The sequence below is a fragment of the Triticum aestivum genome, chromosome 3D (genome assembly GCF_018294505.1).
Source record: "Triticum aestivum cultivar Chinese Spring chromosome 3D, IWGSC CS RefSeq v2.1, whole genome shotgun sequence".
Taxonomy (NCBI): Eukaryota; Viridiplantae; Streptophyta; class Magnoliopsida; order Poales; family Poaceae; genus Triticum; species Triticum aestivum.
Genome location: NC_057802.1, coordinates 538,741,126 through 538,764,140, shown reverse-complemented (window position 1 = coordinate 538,764,140; position 23,015 = coordinate 538,741,126). Strand labels below are relative to the sequence as shown.

General features: G+C 46.5%; 2 protein-coding genes across 4 annotated transcripts; both read left to right on the top strand.

Annotated features, from left to right (window-relative positions):
• The first annotated feature begins 11,639 nt into the window (after positions 1–11,639).
• Positions 11,640–18,229, top strand: LOC123080313 (disease resistance protein RGA2). Of its 3 annotated transcripts, XR_006438303.1 has the most exons (3): positions 11,640–15,347; positions 15,933–16,040; positions 16,478–18,229. XR_006438303.1 is itself a non-coding variant. In XM_044503224.1 (2 exons), the coding sequence occupies exon 1, from the start codon at positions 11,915–11,917 to the stop codon at positions 15,317–15,319; it is 3,405 nt and encodes a 1,134-aa protein (XP_044359159.1). In that variant the 5' UTR covers positions 11,640–11,914; the 3' UTR covers positions 15,320–15,347; positions 16,424–18,228. The 3 variants fall into 3 exon arrangements, 2 of the variants coding, with proteins under 2 accessions (XP_044359159.1, XP_044359158.1); XM_044503224.1 differs by lacking the exon at positions 15,933–16,040 and having other exon boundaries at positions 16,424–18,228; XM_044503223.1 differs by lacking the exon at positions 15,933–16,040 and having other exon boundaries at positions 16,478–18,226.
• Positions 18,093–21,422, top strand: LOC123076466 (exocyst complex component EXO70A1). The gene is made up of 5 exons (XM_044498701.1): positions 18,093–18,131; positions 18,384–18,515; positions 18,620–18,726; positions 18,804–18,905; positions 19,791–21,422. Exons 1-5 carry the CDS (start codon positions 18,093–18,095, stop codon positions 21,259–21,261), a joined length of 1,851 nt encoding a protein of 616 aa, XP_044354636.1. The 3' UTR covers positions 21,262–21,422.
• The last annotated feature ends 1,593 nt before the right edge of the window (positions 21,423–23,015 follow it).

Genomic DNA, 23,015 nt, shown 5'->3' with positions numbered 1-23,015 from the left:
TAACTCAGATATTCATCTCTATGATCATATCACAGACATTTTATCCTCTTGTCACGACGATCTTCAACTTCACTCTGAAATTACTTGAACCTTTCAATAATTCAGACTTGTGTTTCATCAAGTAAATATTCTCAGCATCTACTCAAATCATCTGTGAAGTAAGAACATAACGATATCCACTGCGTGCGTCAGCACTCATTGGACTGCACACATCAAATGTATTACTTCCAACAAGTTGCTCTCTTGTTCCATCTTACTGAAAACGAGGCCTTTCAGTCATCTTGCCCATGTGGTATGATTTGCATGTCTCAAGTGATTCAAAATCAAGTGAGTCCAAATGATCCATCTGTATGGACTTTCTTCATGCATATATACTAATAGACATGGTTCGCATGTCTCAATCTTTTCAAAAACGAGTGAGTCCAAAGATCCATCAACATGGAGCTTCTTCATGCGTTTTATACCAATATGACTCAAGTGGCAGTGCCACAAGTATGTGGTACTATCATTACTATCTTATATCTTTTGGCATGAACATGTGTATCACTACGATCGAGATTCAATAAACCATTCATTTTAGGTGCAAGACCATTGAAGGTATTATTCAAATAGACAGAGTAACCATTATTCTCCTTTAATGAATAACCGTATTGCGATAAACATAATCCAATCATGTCTATGCTCAACGCAAACACCAAATAATAATTATTCAGGTTTAACCCCAATCTCGATGGTAGAGGGAGCATGCGATGCTTGATCACATCAACCTTGGAAACACTTCCAACACATATCGTCATCTCACCTTTAGCTAGTCTCCGTTTATTCCGCAGCTTTTATTTCGAGTTACTAACACTTAGCAACCGAACCGGTATCTAATACCCTGGTGCTACTAGGAGTACTAGTAAAGTACACATTAATATAATGTATATCCAATATACTTCTGTCGACCTTGCCAGCCTTCTCATCTACGAAGTATCTAGGGTAGTTCTGCTTCAGTGACCGTTCCCCTCATTTCAGAAGCACTTAGTCTCGGGTTTGGGTTCAACCTTGGGTTTCTTCACTAGAGCAGCAACTGATTTGCCGTTTCATGAAGTATCCCTTCTTGCCCTTGCCCTTCTAGAAACTAGTGGTTTTACTAACCATCAACAATTGATGCTCCTTCTTGATTTCTACTTTCGCGGTGTCAAACATCGCGAGTTGCTCAAGGATCATCATGTCTATCCCTGATATGTTATAGTTCATCACGAAGCTCTAATAGCTTGGTGGCAGTGACTATGGAGAACCATCACTATCTCATCTGGAAGATTAACTCCCACTCGATTCAAGTGATTGTAGTACTCAGACAATCTGAGCACATGCTCAACGATTGAGCTTTTCTCCCTTAGTTTGCAGGCTTAAGAAACTTGTCAGAGGTCTCATACCTCTTGACGTGGGCATTAGTCTGAAATCCCAATTTCAGTCTTTGGAACATCTCATATGTTCTGCGACGTTTCAAAACCGTCTTTGGTGCCACAATTTTAAACCGTTAGCATCACACACTGAACTATCACGTAGTCATCAAAACGTGTATGTCAGATGTTTCGTAACATCTACAGACGACGCTCGAGGTTCAGCACACCGAGCGGTGCATTAAGGACATAAGCCTTCTGTGCAGCAATGAGGACAATCCTCAGTTTACGGACCCAGTCCGCATAATTGCTACTATCAACTTTCAACTAAATTTTCTCTAGGAACATATCTTAGTAGAACTAAAGCGTAAGCTACGACATTATTTGCAAAGACCTTTTGACTATGTTCATGATAATTAAGTTCATCTGATTATTTAATGAACTCCCACTTAGATAGACATCCCTCTAGTCATCTAAGTGATACATGATCCGAATCGACTAGGCCGTGTCCGATCATCACGTGAGACGGACTAGTCATCATCGGTGAACATCTCCATGTTGATCGTATCTACTATACGACTCATGTTCGACCTTTCGGTCTCTTGTGTTCCGAGGCCATGTCTGTACATGCTAGGCTCGTCAAGTCAACCTAAGTGTTTTGCTTGTGTTCCGAGGCCATGTCTGTACATGCTAGGCTCGTCAACACCCGTTGTATGCGAACGTTAGAATCTATCACACCCGATCATCACGTGGTGCTTCGAAACAACGAACCTTCGCAACGGTGCACAGTTAGGGGGAACACATCTCTTGAAATTTTAGTGAGGGATCATCTTATTTATGCTACCGTCGTTCTAAGCAAATAAGATGTAAACATGACAAACATCACATGCAAATCATAAAGTGACATGATATGGCCAATATCATCTTGCGCCTTTTGATCTCCATCTTCGAGGCGCGGCATGATCACCTTCGTCACCGGCATGACACCATGATCTCCATCATCATGATCTCCATCATCGTGTCTTCATGAAGTTGTCTCGCCAACTATTACTTCTACTACTATGGCTAACGGTTAGCAATAAAGTAAAGTAATTACATGGCGTTTTTCATTGACACGCAGGTCATACAATAAATTAAGACAACTCCTATGGCTCCTGCCGGTTGTCATACTCATCGACATGCAAGTCGTGATTCCTATTACAAGAACATGATCAATCTCATACATCACATATATAATTCATCACATCCTTTTGGCCATATCACATCACATAGCATACCCTGCAAAAACAAGTTAGACGTCCTCTAATTGTTGTTGCATGTTTTACGTGGCTGCTATGGGTTTCTAGCAAGAACGTTTCTTACCTACGCAAAACCACAACGGTGATATGCCAATTGCTATTTACCCTTCATAAGGACCCTTTTCATCGAATCTGATCCGACTAAAGTGGGAGAGACAGACACCCGCTAGCCACCTTATGCATCAAGTGCATGTCAGTCGGTGGAACCTGTCTCACGTAAGAGTACGTGTAAGGTCGGTCCGGGCCGCTTCATCCCACAATGCCGCCGAATCAAGATAAGACTAGTAACGGCAAGCAAATTGAACAAATCATCGCCCACAACTACTTTGTGTTCTACTCGTGCATAGAATCTACGCATAAACCTGGCTCTGATACCACTGTTGGGGAACATAGCAGAAATTCAAAATTTTCCTACGTGTCACCAAGATCAATCTAGGAGATGCTAGCAACGAGAGGGGAGGAGTGCGTCTACATACCCTTGTAGATCGCGAGCGGATGCGTTCAAGAGAACGGGGTTGATGGAGTCGTACTCGTCGTGATCCAAATCACCGATGATCCTAGCACCGAACGGACGGCACCTCCGCGTTCAACACACGTACGGAGCGGGGACGTCTCCTCCTTCTTGATCCAGCAAGGGGGAGGAGAAGTTGATGGAGATCCAGCAGCACGACGGCGTGGTGGTGGAAGTAGCGGGATCCCGGCAGGGCTTCGTCAAGCGCAAGCGGGGAGGAAGAGGTGTCACGGGAGGGAGGGAGGCGCCAGGGCTTGGGGTGCTGCTCCCATGCGCCTCCCCACTATATATAGGGGTGGAGGGGGCTGGTTTCTTGCCCTCCAAGTCCATTGGGGCGTTGGCAAAGGTGGGGGAAAGAAATCCCATCATTTCCCTTCCCCACCGATTGTTATCCCCCTTTTTTAGGGATCTTGATCTTATCCCTTCGGGATATGATCTTATTCCTTCTAAGGTGGGATCTTGGTGCGCCTTGACCAGGGGTGTGGGGCCTTGCCCCCACTACCCACGTTCATGTGGGTCCCCCCATGCAGGTGGGCCCCACTTCGGAACCTTCTAGAACCTTCCCGGTACAATACCGAAAAATCCCGAACATTTTCCGGTGGCCAAAATAGGACTTCCCATATATAAATCTTTACCTCCGGACCATTCCGGAACTCCTCGTGACGTCCGGGATCTCATCCGGGACTCCGAACAACTTTCGGTTAACCGCATACTAATATCTCTACAACTCTAGCGTCACCGAACCTTAAGTGTGTAGACCCTACGGGTTCGGGAGACATGCAGACATGACCGAGACGACTCTCCGGTCAATAACCAACAGCGGGATCTGGATACCCATGTTGGCTCCCACATGTTCCACGATGATCTCATCGGATGAACCACGATGTCGAGGATTCAATCAATCCCGTATACAATTCCCTTTGTCAATCGGTACGTTACTTGCCCGAGATTCGATCGTCGGTATCCCAATACCTTGTTCAATCTCGTTACCGGCAAGTCACTTTACTCGTACCGTAACGCATGATCCCGTGGCTAACTCCTTAGTCACATTGAGCTCATTATGATGATGCATTACCGAGTGGGCCCAGAGATACCTCTCCGTCATACGGAGTGACAAATCCCAGTCTCGATTCGTGCCAACCCAACAGACACTTTCGGAGATACCTGTAGTGCACCTTTATAGCCACCCAGTTACGTTGTGACGTTTGGTACACCCAAAGCATTCCTACGGTATCCGGGAGTTGCACAATCTCATGGTCTAAGGAAATGATACTTGACATTAGAAAAGCTCTAGCAAACGAACTACACGATCTTGTGCTATGCTTAGGATTGGGTCTTGTCCATCACATCATTCTCCTAATGATGTGATCCCGTTATCAATGACATCCAATGTCCATGGTCAGGAAACCATAACCATCTATTGATCAACGAGCTAGTCAACTAGAGGCTTACTAGGGACATGTTGTGGTCTATGTATTCACACATGTATTACGATTTCCAGTTAATACAATTATAGCATGAACAACAGACAATCAATAAAATGGCCAAGATGGCGGATTCAGGCATATTATTGCACTACTTTGTAAGGTCCTCGAAAATCAATAAAATGGCCGCATGCATCTCCCAGATGCAGAGGCCGGGGGTCATCCTCCTTTTCTATAAAAAAAATCAGTTCAAGTAGGATTCATTCTTTCCTTTGCAAAGATATTTATATATATTACAGAAGTTTCAGAAGTACGAGGCACCTCAAATATAATAATAAATACAGCGGTGTCTCTAGTCTATCGAACGACTACTACCGTCGCTAGAATGAGCCGCTGACGCGCCGCTGTCGCCGCTCCCAACCGGAGCTGGCTTGACCTTGAGGATGACGGGCGGGAACTCTTCGTGCACGTATCCCTAAGGACCATCACCCTGGAGTTGCAGTCGTCAACGTTGAACCCTTGAATTGAATAGATCGGACACAACTGACACCAAATCTCACAATCATGCACGCGCGACGAGAAAACCCTAACCTGGCCTGCTTGAGGAGACGATGAAAATCTATGCCGGAGCTCCATCAACTATTTCCAAATGGACAAAGTTGAAGAGGACCGAAACATAGAAGACAAATTCAAAGAATAAGTGCCACTATCTGTTCGAACACCGCACCTACGAGCACTGAGAACCCTAACCTAAACTACTAGCCGGATCAAAGGCACCGGGATTTCTCTCCCCACCACCGGCCACCAAAGCCGCGGGCAGAAGAAAGACGAATCCACGACTCGCCGGCAATGCCTAAAGGGGAGAGCTTGCCCTAGCCGCCGAGGGAGGAGAGAAAACACATTTTTTGGTCACTTATAGTCATATAAAATTGTTGGATCGAGTAGGATTCTTTGCACGCACAAACGTGGTTTGCTGGAATTTCTCCGATGATAAGCTTTGCCTATATTGGCGAGGTGCTGCAAAGCTCGTCCTTCGGCATAAATACTGGTGTAGAGCTGGCAGCATGGCACAGATTTTGTCCGAGTCTAGCCGCTCATGCAACGAGCGGTGACGTCGTCACACACATCGCACGTACGGCGGCAAACGTGTGCCACGCCCACGATCATGTCACCCCAATCCCAGTAACACGGACAGACAGACATGCATGGGGCGCCGGGCGCGCGCCAAATCAAGAGAGAGGTGCTCCACAACTTTACCCAGCTGATCGGTGAGGTAAAGATAGAAGGAGGAAAGATCGGGGTGGATCTGGAAGGCCATCCGTACAATGGCCAGCCGGCGCACTGGCCGGCACCTCCATGTGCCCGGCGCTGGGTGCTGCTCCTGCTCGCTTTGCCCTGTCCAATCAGACACCACCTCCATCCAATTTCATACTACCTGCCACTGCAAATTTGTTACTATGAGCAGTGTACCCTACAACTATTTACCACTGTTACGTGGTCTCTCACCCGACACGGACTAAAACTGCAAAAACCTAGCTTCACGTGTGCGTTTTTCGCTGACTGAGATCCAGCCCTTCTCAGCAAGGCTGTGAAGTGTGAACCCCATCCGTCAGACTGTCTGTTTCTACCGGGTCGGGAAGAGAGATCAGCCCAGCTGCACAAAGAACCTCATCTACTGTATGCCCGAACACTGTAAAAAACAGCCAGAGATGGCTCAACTCATGATGCGTGCGGTGCGCACATCAGGCCAACTCCACCGCTAGACCCCATCCGGACGTCCGCTCGCGTCCGTTTGGGGTGCGATTCGGCGGACGTCCGGGGGCGGACAGGCGCGCCCAACGCGCAGATGCCGTTCGGGACCCCAAATGGTCCGTCCCGGCTCGTCGCAGCACCTTGCAAAGCACGCCGTCGACGCGTGGAGCTCGTCCGCCTCCGCCTCAAGGTCGCCTGCCGACGCCCGCGCGTCGCACCGAGCTCGCCAAGCCGCCCCGCGCGCTGCCGCCGCCTTGCCGTGCCGCCTCGCGCCCGAGCTCGCGGTATCGCGCGCGCGCCCGCAGCAGCCGCGACATGCCCGCGCCACCCCGCCCCGCCCTTGCTGCTCGCCGTGCCGCCTCGCCCTGCGTCGCCCCGCCCCGTCCCGCCCCACCCCGTCCCGCTCCGCCCCGAGCTCGCCCCAAACGGTCCGCCCCGAGCTCCTCCGCCTCGCTGCAGCGTCGGCCCGCGCGCGCCCGTGCTCGCTTGCCGCCGCCCCGCCTTGCTCGTAGCTCGCTGCGCTCATCCCCACGCGCTCGCCATGTGGCCCGGGCGCGCCCCCGCCTCGACCCGAGCTCGCCGCGGCCCCGCCCCGCGCGCACCGCGGCTCCGTCCCGAGCTCGCCGTGCCGCGCGCGCACCCCTGCCCTGTCCCGCGCGCGCCACAGATCCGCCCCGAGCTCGCCGTGCCGCCTCGCGTGTGCCGCCGCCTCGCCCTGAGTTCGCCGTGCGGCCCGGGCGCGCGCCCGCCCCGACCCCAGCTCGCCGCGGCCCCGCCGCGCACGCGCCGCTGCTCCACCCCGAGCTCGTCGTGCTGCGCGCGCACTCCCAAGCCCCGTCCCGAGCTCGCCGCCGCACCGCCCGAGCGCGCCGCCGCCGCGCGCCTATACCTCAACCCGAGCTCGCCAGTCCCGTCCCGCCCCGCGCGCACCGCAGCTGCGTCTTGCGCCGCTGGCCTCGCAGGCCGCGCGGTAGCTCTTGTCTCACTGATATGTGGGCCAGAGGGCGGACAGGGGCGGACGGGAGCGGACGAGAGGGGCGAGGAGAGCGTCCGTTTTCTGTCCGTTCGGGAGCATTCGTGGCTCAAGTTTGGTCTAGTTTTGGGGTTAAGCCGGACAAAAGCGGACGCGAACGGACGTGCTTGTCCGTTTGGGTGTGCCCGCTGGGCCAGATTTTGCCCCATACGGACAAAGCCGGACGGGTTGTGCGGAGGAGTTGGCCTCAGTTTTTTTACCCATACGGCTCATAGCGGGTTGTTTCTGACGGAGGTGAGGACCGACTGCTGTAGTTGACAAGACTGTCCCTCCTGCAATGCAACGGCCGGCTGGATCTACAGCGCAGCGGTCACATCAATCATCCATTTCCTCGCAAGTGGCATGCAAAGGTCCATCCAGCGGATGGAGGTGAAAAGTGAAGACGGAGATACGACCCGAGCAGTGCATGCAGTAGGCACGGTAACAAGAAGAGCATGGAGCGCCGAGGCCGGCACGGCGGTGGTACGCGTGACGTGAGGCGACGCCCCTTGGATCCCCGTACCTGCGGGGCAGCGGCCATTGGTCACGCACGCGCGCACGTACGCTGCTGGACTGGCGACGGCGCAGCGTGAGCGCGATGTGCCGGCCGATGCGGGGACAGCGGCAGGTCCGCGCCTCCCCACGCCGGCCACGCCCCGTGCCCCGCACTGTCAGCGGGTTCGGCGTCCCCGCCCAGCTTCAGCGATCGCGCTCGGAGGAGATCTGGATGGATCCTGACGCGCGGCTACGGGAGCTCTGATGATCGGTCTGCGGCGGCAGGCGGCAGCGGCGACGGCAGCTCCTCTGTGGTTCGGCGAGGGTGACGAGAGAGCGTGCGTGCAGTGCAGCGCAGCGCGCTCAGAGTGCTGTGCGCGTGCAGTGGCGCGCTGTAGCGTGCGTGTAACGCGGTGGTGTATGGAACCATGCCCGTTGGTTGAGTCATTGAGTGGTAGTGCTAGTGGATGGGTGTCTATATTTTGTTGTTCGTGAATTTGCATGGTTGTTCGTGTGGGCACTGAACACGGTTACACGGGCAGCATTGCTCGGTCCTGTTCAGCTGCATGCCTGCATCTATGCTGTCCTGTTTGGCGACCGAAGTTAGGGCAACACCATTGTGGTTCACCAAATGGACAACATCGAGTATCAAATGTCACGGAACACGTCCTAATGTATCTCGGGATAGTTGTAGGGACTAGGAAAGTCGGCCGTCCAATCATAGTCATCAAACTCGGCCAGTGGTTCAGGGCTCATTCGGTCTGGAGGATTTCTATAGAAAAAAACGTAGGAACAAGGATTCCATAGAAAAAATTCCTATAGATGCATTCGGTTTGTAGGAAACGCGTACAGAAATTTCATAGAAATACTATTCATTTCCTGTGTTTTTGGAGAAATCTACACATCCACTCAAAGCTCATTTTGTGCGTAGGAACGAGGCAAGACATTTCCTTAGGATGGCAAGTGTCATCCTATCAAATTTCTATACTATTTTTAATTCCTACATTTTGATTTTCTCCAAACCGAATGAGGCCTCGAGAGGAAAACAACACATGGATTATGGTGTGGGGAGATAGGCCCAACTAACAATTGGGCCAGGGCGAACATTCGGATGTCCCCAAATCTCCCTTAAATTTCATACCGGTTTGGAGGATATTGGATGTCCGTGGACATTTAATGTCCTTCACTGGATGACCAGAAGTGTCCAGAGCACACGGTCCGAACATGTTGGGTACAATTTGGTGAACCATGTTAGAGTTGCCCTTAGAGCTCCGAACGACGTAACGATTTTGTACCTGGTGTGTCATTTTAGTATTTTCTAGGGAAGGTGTCTCTTTTAGTTTTGTGAAAGAGGATTTTCATGATGTAGTTTTGTTGCACTCTTGGGAACTGGAACTTTTTTAGAACACGTTGGGATCCCGTTTTCTGCATAACTTAGTTTTTTGTCTGGCTTTTAATGTTGTTATTCCTTATTTTCGTTTTCTTTATATTTCATTGCTTTTCTTTATTTTGATTTTACGTTTGTTAACCTTTTTTCATTTTTCTATTTGTTCTCTTTTCTTCTTCCTTTTTCACCTTTGTTTTTTTGCTTTTTATTTATTCTCTGTGCTAAAGAACGCGGATGATTTTTATGTTGTACATGCACATTTATTTTTGAGTATGTGAATCTTTTTGTTTTTAAAAAGTGCACAAACACTTTCTTCACACGCATAACGTTCTATTGATCAACATGGACATATTTATTTACCAAAAAAATGAACATCACAGTGACAAATAAAAGATTATTCTCTTTTCCAAATACAGAAATAATTCTTAATCTGGGTATATATATCATTTAAAATAAACATGAACACTTATTTAAAATTCAATGATATTTTTTTCATATGTTTGAATCTTCTATTTTTTGCAAGACTTGAATATTTTCATTTTATAAAACTGGCAACATAAAATTAGTGGAAAAATATATTTTTAAAGATTTATATAAGAAAAACTGAACCTTTATATGGCCCATTTAAATTTTGTTGCAGGCAAGCTGGAAGTCAGAGCTCACAATGAGCTATAGGGGTGCCCTTGATATCTTTGGACTCTGCCTGCAGAGTGTAGTTGCGTTAGGATAGTAGATGCCAAATCTGCTTAAATTTTGGTAATGTTACCTGGCGAACGTTTGCTGGGAACATATGTCATTTCAAACAATTTTGGTGGCATATTTAGTGTAGGTGAGATGACAGTTTCTTCAGAACGACATGACATTTTCTGGGAAGATGACAGTTTTTCAGACTTCATCCTAGAAAATGGTATGTCGCCATGAATAAACTGCCACCCCACATACACTAAAAATACCATCAAAATCGTTCGAAATTTCACTCGAACCTGGTGAACGTTTACAAAATATGAGGGTCCTAAATTTCTAGTTTGTATTCACTACTTGTTTGATGCCTCATGTAGGCTTTGAAGTTGCAAGTTTTGGACTCCGGCAAGAATAGTTGCACGTTTCAGACATTCGCAAAATGCAAACCAACATGTGGTTGGATGTTTAGAAGGACAGTGGTATCCCTAGTCCATTTGAGTTCATGTGCTAAACTTGACACCGGTGAATGCATTTTTCTGGATTTATTTTAGGCCTTCCGGCGATGTGCTTCAGTGGAAGGAGACTTACCCGTTGACTACAAAAAGCGTCTGTGGCAACTATCAATCTTAAGATGATGTGCCGGCTCCGTCTCTCGGAGGTGCTCATAGGGTAGGGTGTGCGTGCGTTCATAGAGGTGAGTGTATGTGCGTAAGTATGAGTGTCTGTATCTGTATTGTGTTAAAAATGAATAATTCCCAAAAAGTTTGGGAAATAATTCAAATCACCGGACTGATAATGACGCCTACGTCCGTCGGCTCCGTGGCTGTCAGATCGGATTTTAACCAGATGGCTCGAGAGCAACGTATTACCTAGACTAGATTTTGCAACTGAGCCGTTGTCCCAATCTCCCCCATCGCAACAAGGGATGTGTTTGTGGGATCTGGATCTGGATCCTCTCGTGCTCTCCCAAGCTCCTAGCTAAGTCAACGCCTCCATGCGTTGCTCCACTCGCCACCGGCAGCACGTCGACGAGGTTGCCTCTTCTCGTCTTCCTGTGTCCACTCGCAACGTGTGGCCGTGGCTGCTCGAGCGCGCACGACGGAGCTCCGCTTTGGCCGCCGTCGCCCAGCTATGCTGCTCCAGCCCCATGCTGCATCACCTCCACCACCACCATCATCGCATACGCAATACGTCTCCTCCCTTCCCCAACGAGACTGAGCTCCTGCTCGAGGCCATGACCGCAAGCAATGCAACACGGTGCCTTTATGCAACAAGACATCTATTGCAAAGAAAGAATGCAACAAGAGCTCTGTTGCAAAAATAAAATCTCAAAAATACTCTGCAACAAGATCTCTGTTGAAAAAAAAATCTGCAACACAACCTTTGTTACAAATATCTCTGCAACAAAACCTGTGTTGCAAAATTGCTCTTGCAACATGACTTTTATTGCAAAAGTGACAATTACACTTGATCAGGATATTGCGTCAGATCGAATGGCTCGTAGACCGGCAGATCTTTTTAAAGGATCCGCCGGTAGACGCGTAGGACGACCCAAAATTTTCGGACAGAACAGGGAGGGAGCACACAGGAAGTTACAACAAAACCGGGCCGCCAGTTCTTATTAGATAAACAATGGGCCGCAAGTGAAGTGATGGACTCTGTACATATACAAGCCGCCCGGTTCACTAACATAGGCGCGGCCAGAGGTAAATTGGCCGGACGAGACCGGCCCAACGAAATTCCCGATGTGAACCTCTTGTCCTATCGTGACGAACGAGAAGGTAGACGAGAAGCAGCGAAACTTCGTCCAAGTTTCGATTTTTTTCGAAGTTTCCAAGGCCGCGCGGCCTCGCCGTTCCCCCCGGATCCCCTACTTCACCATGGACGCGGCGGTGCCTCCGCCCCTCCCACCGCGCCACTCCCATCTTCGGGACCAACAGCAAGCAAAGCCTCCCCGACCCCCGACATGGCTCCATCGACCGCGGCCGGCGCGGCCGGCGCGGCGGCGGGGTGGCTGGTGTCGCCGCTGCTGCAGTGCCTGGGCGACCGGGCCAGGTCCTTCGCGGAAGACCTCGCGCGATACCTCCCGGGAGGATCCGGGGACGCGCCCGCCGACCTCGCGCGCCTCTCTGGCGAGCTCCTCCGCCTCCAGATGAACGCCGCCGACGTCGAGCGCGCCCGGCGCCGCCCCTCTGACCCCGCCCTCGTCGCCTGGCTCCACCGCCTCAGGGACGCGGCCCACGACGCCGACGACCTCCTCGACAACATCCACTACGGCCGCCTCGCCGACTCCCTCGCCGCCCCACGCCATAAGCTCCGCCGCATCCTCGACTTCTCCCTCTCCCTCTGCCGCCGCCTGTTCCGCTCCGACGAGCCCCTCAGTCGGCTCCCCTCCGTCCTAGAGAATCTCGTCGCCGCCTCCGCGGCCTATGCTGAGATCGCGCACCTCGTCAAGCTGGACGCGGCCGCCTCTCCGCGGCTTGGTAACGAGCCGGCCGGGAACTTTAGCTCTGCCGTCCCGGTCGACGACACTCTCTTTGGCCGGGGCCGCGAGCTCGCCGAACTGATGGAAAGGTTAGTCGGGTGTAGTGACCCTGGCCCTGCTCAACTCGGGAACCAGGGCGTCCCGGTTGTTGCCATTGTTGGCGATGGTGGCATTGGCAAGACGACGCTGGCGCAGATGGCCTTCAATGATGTGAGCATCCAGGCTCACTTCGATCTCCAGATGTGGGTGCGCGTCTCGAGCTGTATGAATCTAATGCAGCTTACTAGGGAGATACTGCAGGCGGCTACAAAGGGGAAGGAGTCGAAGGACTATCCTGGGTTAGTCAATTTTGATTCTCTGCAAGGCTTGCTGCGTTCTGCCGTTGAAGGGAAGAGGTTCTTGCTCATCCTTGATGATGTTTGGGATGATAGTGGGAGGAAGATTTGGGAGAACGTGGACCAGTGGAAGGAGCTACTATCACCTCTGAAGAATGGTGAGCAAGATAGCAGAATAGTTGTGACTACACGCATGAAGATGGTGGCTGACATGCTAGGTGTAAGGATCCCAATGATGTTGGCTGGATTGGGTACCGAAGAGCATTGGTTGTTGCTCAAGAAGCACGCATTGGGTTGTGAGAAGAGTTGTGAATATCTGCAGTTGCAGGAGATTGGGAGAAAGATTGCTTTGAAGCTAAGAGGATCCCCTCTCGCAGCTAAAGTTATTGGCGGGATGCTTAATGTTGATCGAAGGGCAAGGTATTGGAACAGTATCTTGGAGACAGATATTCATGGTGATGTTGTCACCACACTTTTGTCAAGCTATTATCATCTTCCACCACACTTGCAGTGTTGCTTTGCATATTGCAGTATATTTCCGAAGAATTGGAAGTTTGAGCCTAAGAAACTTGTTAGGATGTGGATATCACAGGGTTTCATTCAGATGGAAAATGGCAGAAGCATGGAGGATTGTGGTAAAGAGTATTTCAAACAACTTTTGTCAAGGTCATTCTTTCAGACGGTCAAGCAAGGAAACAAAAGGCTGTATCTCATGCATGACTTGATTCATGACTTGGCACAAATGGTTTCTGATGGTGATTGTGGGAGGGTCGAAGGTGACATGTCCAGAAACATACTGCCAACCATCAGACACTTGTCAGTTTCAAGTAACTGTTTAGGAAAGATAAAAGACCAATATGATCTGAAGAGATTAAGGACACTGATTGTGTTTAGAGATCCTTTGATGCCCCTGAGTCCTATCCCAGATGGTTTTCTCGCTGAGATAAAGAATGTGCGCACGTTGGATTTTACCGGATGTGATATATCCAAGTTACCTGAAGAAATTGACGTACTAACTCATCTACGCTACATAGCACTTCCTGATACTATCAAGACCATATCTGAATCTGTGAGCAGATTATTGCATCTTCAGACTTTTGATATTCCGAAGAAGTGCCAGCTTGATGGATTTCCTGAGGGTATGCACCAGTTGACCAGCTTGCGATATCTTGGCATCGAGTCAAAATACATCTCAACAATAAGAGGTATTGGTAGTCTGGTTAACCTTCAAGGTTCTGTTGAGTTCCATGTTAAAAAGGAAAAGGGGCGAACCTTAGAAGAGTTGAAGGATATGAAGGATCTTCATGGGCTTCTTAGCATCAAGAATCTGGAAAATGTTCAATGCAAAGAGGAAGCTTGTGAAGCTCAATTGGCGAATAAGCAACACGTGAACATTTTAAAATTTGAATGGAGTGTTGCCAATTTAGATTTTGGTCCCAACATAGACGCTGAAGTATTGAACTGCTTACAACCTCATCCTAATCTGGAAGAACTTCACATTGCAAGGTACAAAGGGGCATCATCGCCGAGGTGGTTGCAGCTGAAAACGTTGTCCCACCTGAAATGCATGTATCTAGCTAATTGCAGAAGGTGGAAGTGGCTTCCTCCTCTGGGGCAGCTTCCATCTCTGAGGGTGTTGCACCTGAAGGAAATGAATTCTGTTGCTGAAATTGGCCCTTCGTTCTATGGTGGCTTGATGGCATTTCAATCTCTAAAGGATCTTGAATTTGATGACATGCCGAATTTAGTTCGCTGGACAGGAGAAACTGGTCACTCATTTTTCCCTTCCCTGCAAAAGTTGAAGATTTCAAACTGTCCAAAGTTGGATGAAGTGCCCTTGCTTCCTTATACAATAAAAAGAGTGACGGTAGAACGAAGTAAAGTTTCACATCTCAAGTTGTCCCCTCATTGTTCATCTAGATCAAGCAAATTCATGTTGGAAATTTCTTCCGCAAGTATTCTGAGTGAAGGGTTCTTATTACATCAGCAACACCTTGAAGCTACCGAGGTTCTAAACATTAGGAGTTGTTGGGGATCAGTGGCTGCCGAAAAATTTAAGTTACTAACATCACTAAGAAAACTACGGTTATGGCAGTGCGACATGGATGATGCGAGGCTTAATTTGTGTTTGCAACACTTAACTGTTCTCGCTTCCTTAGAGATAATTGACTGCAAGAATATCATGTCATTTGACTTGCCAGTTGGTTCAAGGTATTTGACAACACTTCAACACTTGTGCTTTGAGAATTGCCAGAACCTTTCCTCCGTGGCTACCTTGGAAAGCTCCATTTTCCTGAAAAGTTTGATCATTGAGAGGTGTCCAATGGTCACAGCAGAGTCATTACCTTCTGAGATGGAGAGAATGATATCTCTTAATAAACTGAGTATATCACACTGCCCAGGGTTTCAGTCATTACCGAGCAGTATCCCGTCATCCTTGGAATTTCTTCATTTGGCTGGGTGCGACTCAAGGTTGACTAAAGGGTTACTTGAGAGGCAAGGTCCAGAGTGGGAGAAGATTGCCTTTATCTCCCAAATCACAGTACACTAATTGTATGGCCTGTGTTAGTTGTTGCACGGTACGTTCTCTTACAAAACAATGACGTATTGCTTGATGTTTTGCAGTGTTTTACTCCCTCTGTCCCGAATTACTTGTCGCAGAAATGGATGTATCTAGACATATTTTTAGTTCTAGATACATCCATTTCTATCCATTTCTGTGACAAGTAATTCGGACGAGGGAGTATGATTTTAGTATTTAAAATTAGTCAGGTATAGTCATGAACATATGTTATTCTATATGCTGGAGTTAGCCAATCAGAGGTCCTTGAGAATCAATCTGATAAACCTTGATATCTTTATGGTTAGCAGCTTAAGTGCCGGCCACTGTAAAAAATAAATATATTCAGTGTTCCACACACTAGCGTATCAACCTATGTTTACTTCGAACCCTTACTGCCTAGTGCACATCTTCGTTATTCTATTCTTTTATTTTGCACTAATTTAGTCATCGACTAGGATTACTGTCTTGGCTTAGTTTGCTTGTAATTAGGGTCCACTAGGTTGTGGGAATATTTTTCCTCCGCGAGGATTTATTGTCTTGCAACAGATTAGTATATATTTACTGCAAGTAGCTGATGAAATTACTGAACTGGTGGACTCAGGCTATAACAAGATGAACCTTGTCTTTGTGCTATGCCATGACTAGGCACTAGTAACTTTTGACATTGCAGTGTCGTGCCTTCAATAAAAGCTAGGCAGCACCAAGCAGAGTATGCCCCTGTTTCTCCCTGTCTTTGGTCTTTGATAGCTGCAGTGTTAGTTTGATGGTCAAAAACTAAGAAAAAGTCGTTGCTTCTACAGAAGGCCCTCTTGGTCCCATTTTTCATTCAACTACATCCATCTCTAGCTTCCGTCATATTGGTAGCAGAATAGTATGATAATAGTTGCATTGAGGGAGAAATTTGAATTGCCATTTTTTTGTTCCATATGGTAAAATTGCTTAAATGTTACTCCCTCCGTCCCAAAATAAGTGTCTTAACTTTAGTACAACTTTGTACTAATGTTGAGACACTTATTTTGGGACGGAGGGGGTACTTAAGTATTTCATACCTCTGTTCATGGTTTATCCCCATCATCATTCTTTATTTTTTAGGATTTGGATTCTGGACGTGTTCCTCATAGTTCATCTTCTGTTCACCTCTGCTAGGCTTCTGCCGATTGTTTGTGTGAGGTTATGGAGCAAATATCTGGATTTCATACATGAAGTTAGCACTCTACATACACCTGAAAGCATATCTACAAATAGGACTGAAATTTCTTGATGAGATTCTTGGGGACTCCAAAGCTTTGTGAGGAAGCAACCACTAGCTACTGGCCAATGCAAATACGGTCGATCATTTGAGGGCATGGCCTACTTATGTTACCACAAGCTAAATTCGCTGGAACTTATAGAGTAGAAGCTCTTGTGGTCATAGTTTAAAAACCTAATTTGAATGCATTGCCTGCCCGCATATGGAGTCTTCATCTGTCACTTCACTTCCCCATGAAGTTGCTTTGCTTTGGCATTTGAGTTAATCTCGAAGATGTGTGACTCTCGGAAGGTATAATCCGAGAAAGGTGAAGGTATAATCCGAGAAAGGTGAAGATGTGTGACTCTTTGAGCAAGTGTTTTCAACTTTGAAGAGAGAGCATACCACAGGTTTTGTGAGATACTAACTAGTTACTGCAATGTAATAGGCTGTCATATCGACAGGATAAATGGATTAGTGCTCCCTCTTACTTGTATAGTTGTTTCCTATAATAAACCTGAATACCATTCATATAAATGTTTGAATTTGAAATAATGTGTGTGCTCTACATAAATTGCTGGCATACTACAAGTTGTACAGAAATCCTTGTTTCCTCATTATCGTGTGCCATATTGTAGGAGTTGCCATTCTTTACTTGACTTGAGACGTTTTTGTAATGTGCGCATCCTTCGCCAAAATATTTGTCCATTTCAGGAGTCAGGATCATAAGGTGTGATTGAACTCAATTGGGGACTGAATTAGGCGAATCACAGGGAAAGAATTAAGGGTATCTTTTTGTTTCGTGGGAAAGAATTAGGGGTATCTTGTTGCCATGTAAATCAAACTTGTACTTAGTTGTATCCTTTCTATTCCAAACTAGATGCCATTTTGTTTTTTTCATGGCCACTTTTACTTTATATGAATACGGTGTGTAAAGGAGTCGGGAAAATTATGAAACCTATGCACGGCAAACCTAAACATAACCAACTAAAATTGTGTTACTAATTATTACTTTTCAAAGATAGAGAAGTTTGACTGCACACCTAAAGCATCATCCATTTTGGAATGGAGCTAGTAGTAGTAGTAACTAAAAAAGTGTTTGTGAATACGCCGTTCTGTCTGTGTTAACAAGGATGATCATTGTACCCGACGTACAGAACTAGACAGATATGATGCGTTGAGCATCAGAACTTTGGTTTTACCTCTCCTTATTGTCCCATTCAGATTCGGAAATTTCCTTGAAGCTGACAGAAACTTGCCCTACACTCCTTCATAGAATCATTCCTTCAAATGGGAATATGCTGTCCAGATAAGCCATTGTGGTTTGGAGTTATTCTTTGTTTCCTAGTGACCTAAGAGAAATTTAACTGCATCTTTAAAACAATAATCTACCATCAACAGAAGGCATTGCGCATCTGTGCACACAATAAACCACAGAATGATCATTTGGGGGAGGCTAAGTACAGGTGGAGCTAACATGTGCATGAATGCTGTTAATTAATGCACTAAAGGAAATAAAGGACATCTGAGCTCATGGATCTGGCAACTGTACCTCGACCTGCAAGTGAGAAGGTACACCTGGCAGTGGGGGATGATGCTAAGCAGTGTTGGCTTACTCTCCGATGGGCTTTGCACTTCATCCCACCACAGATGTTGTTAGTTCTTGTCCACATCCACAGGCCAACTACCCCAAGTAAGAATTCTCTTTTTGTCTGCTTCTAGTTTGTCCGATGTTATGTAACTCCTTGATTCTAATGAATCACAAGTAGTCATGCTGCTTGGAGAAAATTTACAGATATTTTTCACCTCTTTAACATTTTGTAGCTGTTTGTTTCAGCCGTATTGGGAGCTTCAGTGGCAGCAAGCAAGTTGACAGAAGATCATGTTCGTGCGCACAGGATAAGTGAGAAAAACGTGATTGAGAAGAACTTAAAGGAGTGCTTGCAAATGTATAAGGTGAATGCTGAAACTGAAATGATTAGTCCGTGGCTGTGTTCTTTTGTACACAATTCATTTTTTTAAGGAAAGAGTAGGGCACTGATATTGTGCATTTCTTTTAGGTCCAAGCAGATATACTCATAATTGACAAAGATGATGTGGTCGTTGGACTTGGGGAGGTAGTCAAAGACCAGAAGGTTACCACACTCGTTATGGGTGTTAAAAGAAGGTATATTACTACTTACAGTATTAAATATCGCACCAAGTTTCTAATGTATTTCATGTGATCTCTGGGTTTTGATGTAGAAAACATGGCTGGAAGAGCAAGACAGCAGATGCTTTGGAAAAACAAGCCGACTGTTTGTGCAATATTCTGTATCTTCATGAGGGAATTCTCGTTGCCAGCAGGTACTGAACAAATCCTTAATCAACCTTGCATGTTCTTTTGGGGTTTATATTTTAGACCATGAAGAGGAACTGCATGTCAATGCATTAAGATAGTAAACGAATCGGAACAACCAAGAATGGCCAAGCACTCAAAGGAACGATACGACTAAAGAAACAGAAACTGTACTGAAATAAAATAAAAACTGTACAAGGCTAAGCCAAAACTCGCAACAGACCCTTTGCTCCCACCATGTACCAGAGCTTGTATTCATCCTTGTCTCTGTCGATGAGCTGCTCTACCAACATGGGCTCATTGTTGAAAACCCTGTTGTTACAGTCCTTCCAGATGAACCAAGGCACCAAAATAGTCGTCGTGTCGAAGCCCCTCCTGCTCATTTTGGTGAAGGCCTGACGTGCAATGCAGAAGACCAAGCCAGGTCAAAACACCGTGGTAGATGATACTGCTTGGTGGGAGGTTAGAACACAGTTGAACTGTTAGGCATCTATGACAATCGACAAAACAAATTTACCTCCTTCCCTTTTGGTACCACTTCAAGCTTTTATAAATTTCCCTTGCCGGCATATATTCTGCCTATTAATAGAAAAAAATTAAGTGCAGTTCCAGTAATCAATCACAAAATGGTAGAGTTCTTTTTTTGATATAAAAGGAGACACGAGCATTCATTTGAAGTCCATTGTTTTATCACGTGGCATTTTTTTCCAGCATATCCCCTTTTCTCGGTTGTAAGGGAACATGATTGACTGTACTTTTTTTCTGCCAGAGTAAACAATTTTATTACAGTTCCCTAATAAAACATAAAATTTATTGTTACCCTGACATGACAATCTTGCTAGCTTCTGTGATCTGTTCATCAGCATTTTCCTTACACTCTTGTTTATTTACAGGCATCAGCACACAGACAGAAAAATTGGCATGCCTTCTTTGGTAGGTTGCCACTTCTCAGGCAGTAATAGTAACACCACGAAATCCTCTTCTTTCTTCAACTCTCGAAGCACCGCCGACACCTTTGACATGGAGCATCTTGATGACCCTTCCCTAGTGATGAATTCAACCTATATATACAATGATTGTAGGTTCAACGCTATAATTGGTCTCAAGTCATTTCACACTTTCAGGGAGCTAGTAAACCAGCAAATTTTAGCTGAGCACTCAAGGGACTTGTACCAGGCATTCAACATCAAATACTGTGACATCTTCAGTGGGTGCCAGTTAATTGGTGGCTTTGACTCACTCATTGGAGTAGATCCCCAAGATTTAGGGGAGGCACATTGGAAATACATCAAGAGCTGGCCTGCGGTGTTGGAGTATATTGTCAGTGTTCTCAAGACACTGCAGATGCAACTTCTCAAGCAAAATCATCGCGCATGCAATGGATTTACACATCATGAACTTTCAGAAGCAGCAAAAGAACCTATTAGGCGTCTGTTGACTGTTGCTTCAATTGTATCTGACCATGGGGTCAGGAAGTCGCCTGAGAAGCTATTCTGTGTATTGAACATGTACACTGCACTCATGGATGCTACCCCCACTCTCAGGGAAGTCTTCTGTACAGAATCTATCGCTGGGGATGTTGAGGTGGTTCATGGAGAACTGAAGGACTCTGCAAGGGGAATAGTTACAGAACTTAAAGGCTTGATTCAGACTTACAACTCACCGAAAGTAGTGCATGATGGAGGTATCCTGCCGATATCTGTGTACCTCATGAGATACATCAGGCTCCTAGTGAAGCATAAAGGTTCGCTTGATATGATTGTAGGTCATGATCACACTGATGGTCTACTGAAAGTTGAGGGAATGAGCTTGACAAGTCGTCTTGTATCTGGGCTCATCACTGATCTGGAATCTGTAATTGATAGACAATCCAGGCAATTTTCTTGTAAAGGACTCCAGTACATATTCTTGATGAACAACATACATTTCATACTTCAAGAAGTCGAGCAATCAGATGTTCATCTGACTGTAAAAGCCAGGTTTGAGAAACGCCGACCCTCCATCAAGTGGTACATAAATAGTTACCTATTTGCATCATGGGGACCATTTGCATCCACCTTGAGGGTTGCAAAAAACGCGCTTCCCAGGAAAAAGGCAAGGATAAACTTCAATTTCTGGTACAAAGCTCCGCCTTTGACTCCCTTGCAGAGTTTTGTCTTGTCTCTCAATGAAGCTTGCAATGAGCAGATGTGCTGGAAGGTACCCAGTCCAGCTCTTCGAGATGAGCTTCGCAAAAGGATCCTGAAGTTTGTTACTCGAGTCTACCGTGGACATTTGGCAAGTCAGAGACAGTCTGCAGAACAAAATGTGAGGGAATTTCACTTGGAGTGGAAAACCAAAATTGATGAATTGTTTGAAGGATGAAATAGCAGTTTAATTTCTGTCTGTGAACGGAAGTGGATGAAGACCACAGTGCAAGTAGAGGCTTTGTATATTGTACCTATGTTGCTGTCCCTTGTGTTTGCCCCTGTAAATGATAAGCTGAATCAGCTTAATAAAAGATATATTTGTGCTATGGAGGTGGTATTTATATCTTATACATACTGAGGATAAATCTGTGTGACATGAATAAGGTTTCAGTCTTCGGACTTCGGGATATCAAAATAGAAAATGCCTTTGGTTTCATTTCTATGAAATGGAGCCGGGGGGGGGGGGGGGGGGGGGGGGGGGATGCCGTCTCCCCCATATATTGCTTCCTTCCTCAAGTGCATAAGGTACAACTTCACACTTACATCCAATCATCCATTAGTAAATGCATCGAGGTATGATATCTTCATTTGTCCTTTACTTTGTTACTGTATTAATCATACACGAACACAACTTTGCTGATTCATGTGTTATGTTGGCTCTACATGTATTTTCTATTTTTCTTGCTTGGAGCTATTTCCTAGAGACATTCTCTCATGTTATCTTTATGGAATATGTCATTCCCTCCTGAACAAGAATGTGACAGCGAAAACTATGGAGATGAACAAGCAGACAAGGCCAGCTACCAATAACTGATACTACAGCAATTTGTTTGCAGACCATACTTCTGTCAGATGAATTTGCAGCTATATTCTTCTGGAAGGAACGGGTAGTGTGTGCCACACCAGGCAACAAAACACGAAGAAACATTGTAGTTTCTGAGTGGGGGCATTCCAAGATTGAGACCAAGGACAGGAAAGCCGGTGCTTCTTAGGGAACACAAAGACATGCAAGGTACTAGCTTCCTGGCAACACGTAACTCATTGTTTTTACAGCACGCGGCATAGTTTTTACAGTCACCCGATTCTTGCTAGGTATGTCGTTCTCTTCTATCAGTTTTTACCAAGAAAATTTGTACATGTTGATGCTATGAGATGCTAGAGTTGGTTTGCAACAAGACACGCCAATTGACCAACCAATAATCTCCTGATGTATAAATCTAGTGTCCTCTCTTCCTTTTTTAAGTATTGGTTGTGCGATTGCATCTGAAGACTCGAGGCAGATGATACCTGACCAATTTACTACTCCCTCCGTTCGGAATTACTCGTCCAAGAAATGAATGTATCTAGATGTATTTTACTTGTAGATACATCCATTTTTGTGACAAGTAATTCCGAACGGAGGGAGTAGTACACAAGTAAAACCAAAATCCTGCCCTTCATTAGGACTGCCCACTTTGTCCTACTATGGCTGCACCATCCTAGAAGAAGCTTACCTCCACCAGTCTCTCCGCAGGTACAGATCATTCCATCTGTGTAGAAGGAATCATCTGGGAGCATTAACTTCGAAAGAACTAGGAAGGACCAGGTGATGGTTATCATCCAAGATGATGCATGCGGCAACCTCATTCGAGCCTGCAGGTGGGGATGTGTTCCGGCGACAGGTGGTGTCAGGCAATGCACATTTGATGATGCACTACATTGCTTGAGAACTGCCAATCACGCTACCTTCGATTGGTAACGCTGAACCTGGCTTGGCTTTTACAGTCAGATACCAGGTTCAGTGTTACCTGCGATTGGTGCTTTCAAGGAGCTAGCGGCGGACCAATCACAAGAACCGAACAAGGCACTGTCTTTATGCTAAATGTATTGAGATGTTGACTAGGTGTTGGATCGTAGGTGGTATTGACACGGCTGGTGGTGTAGACTACA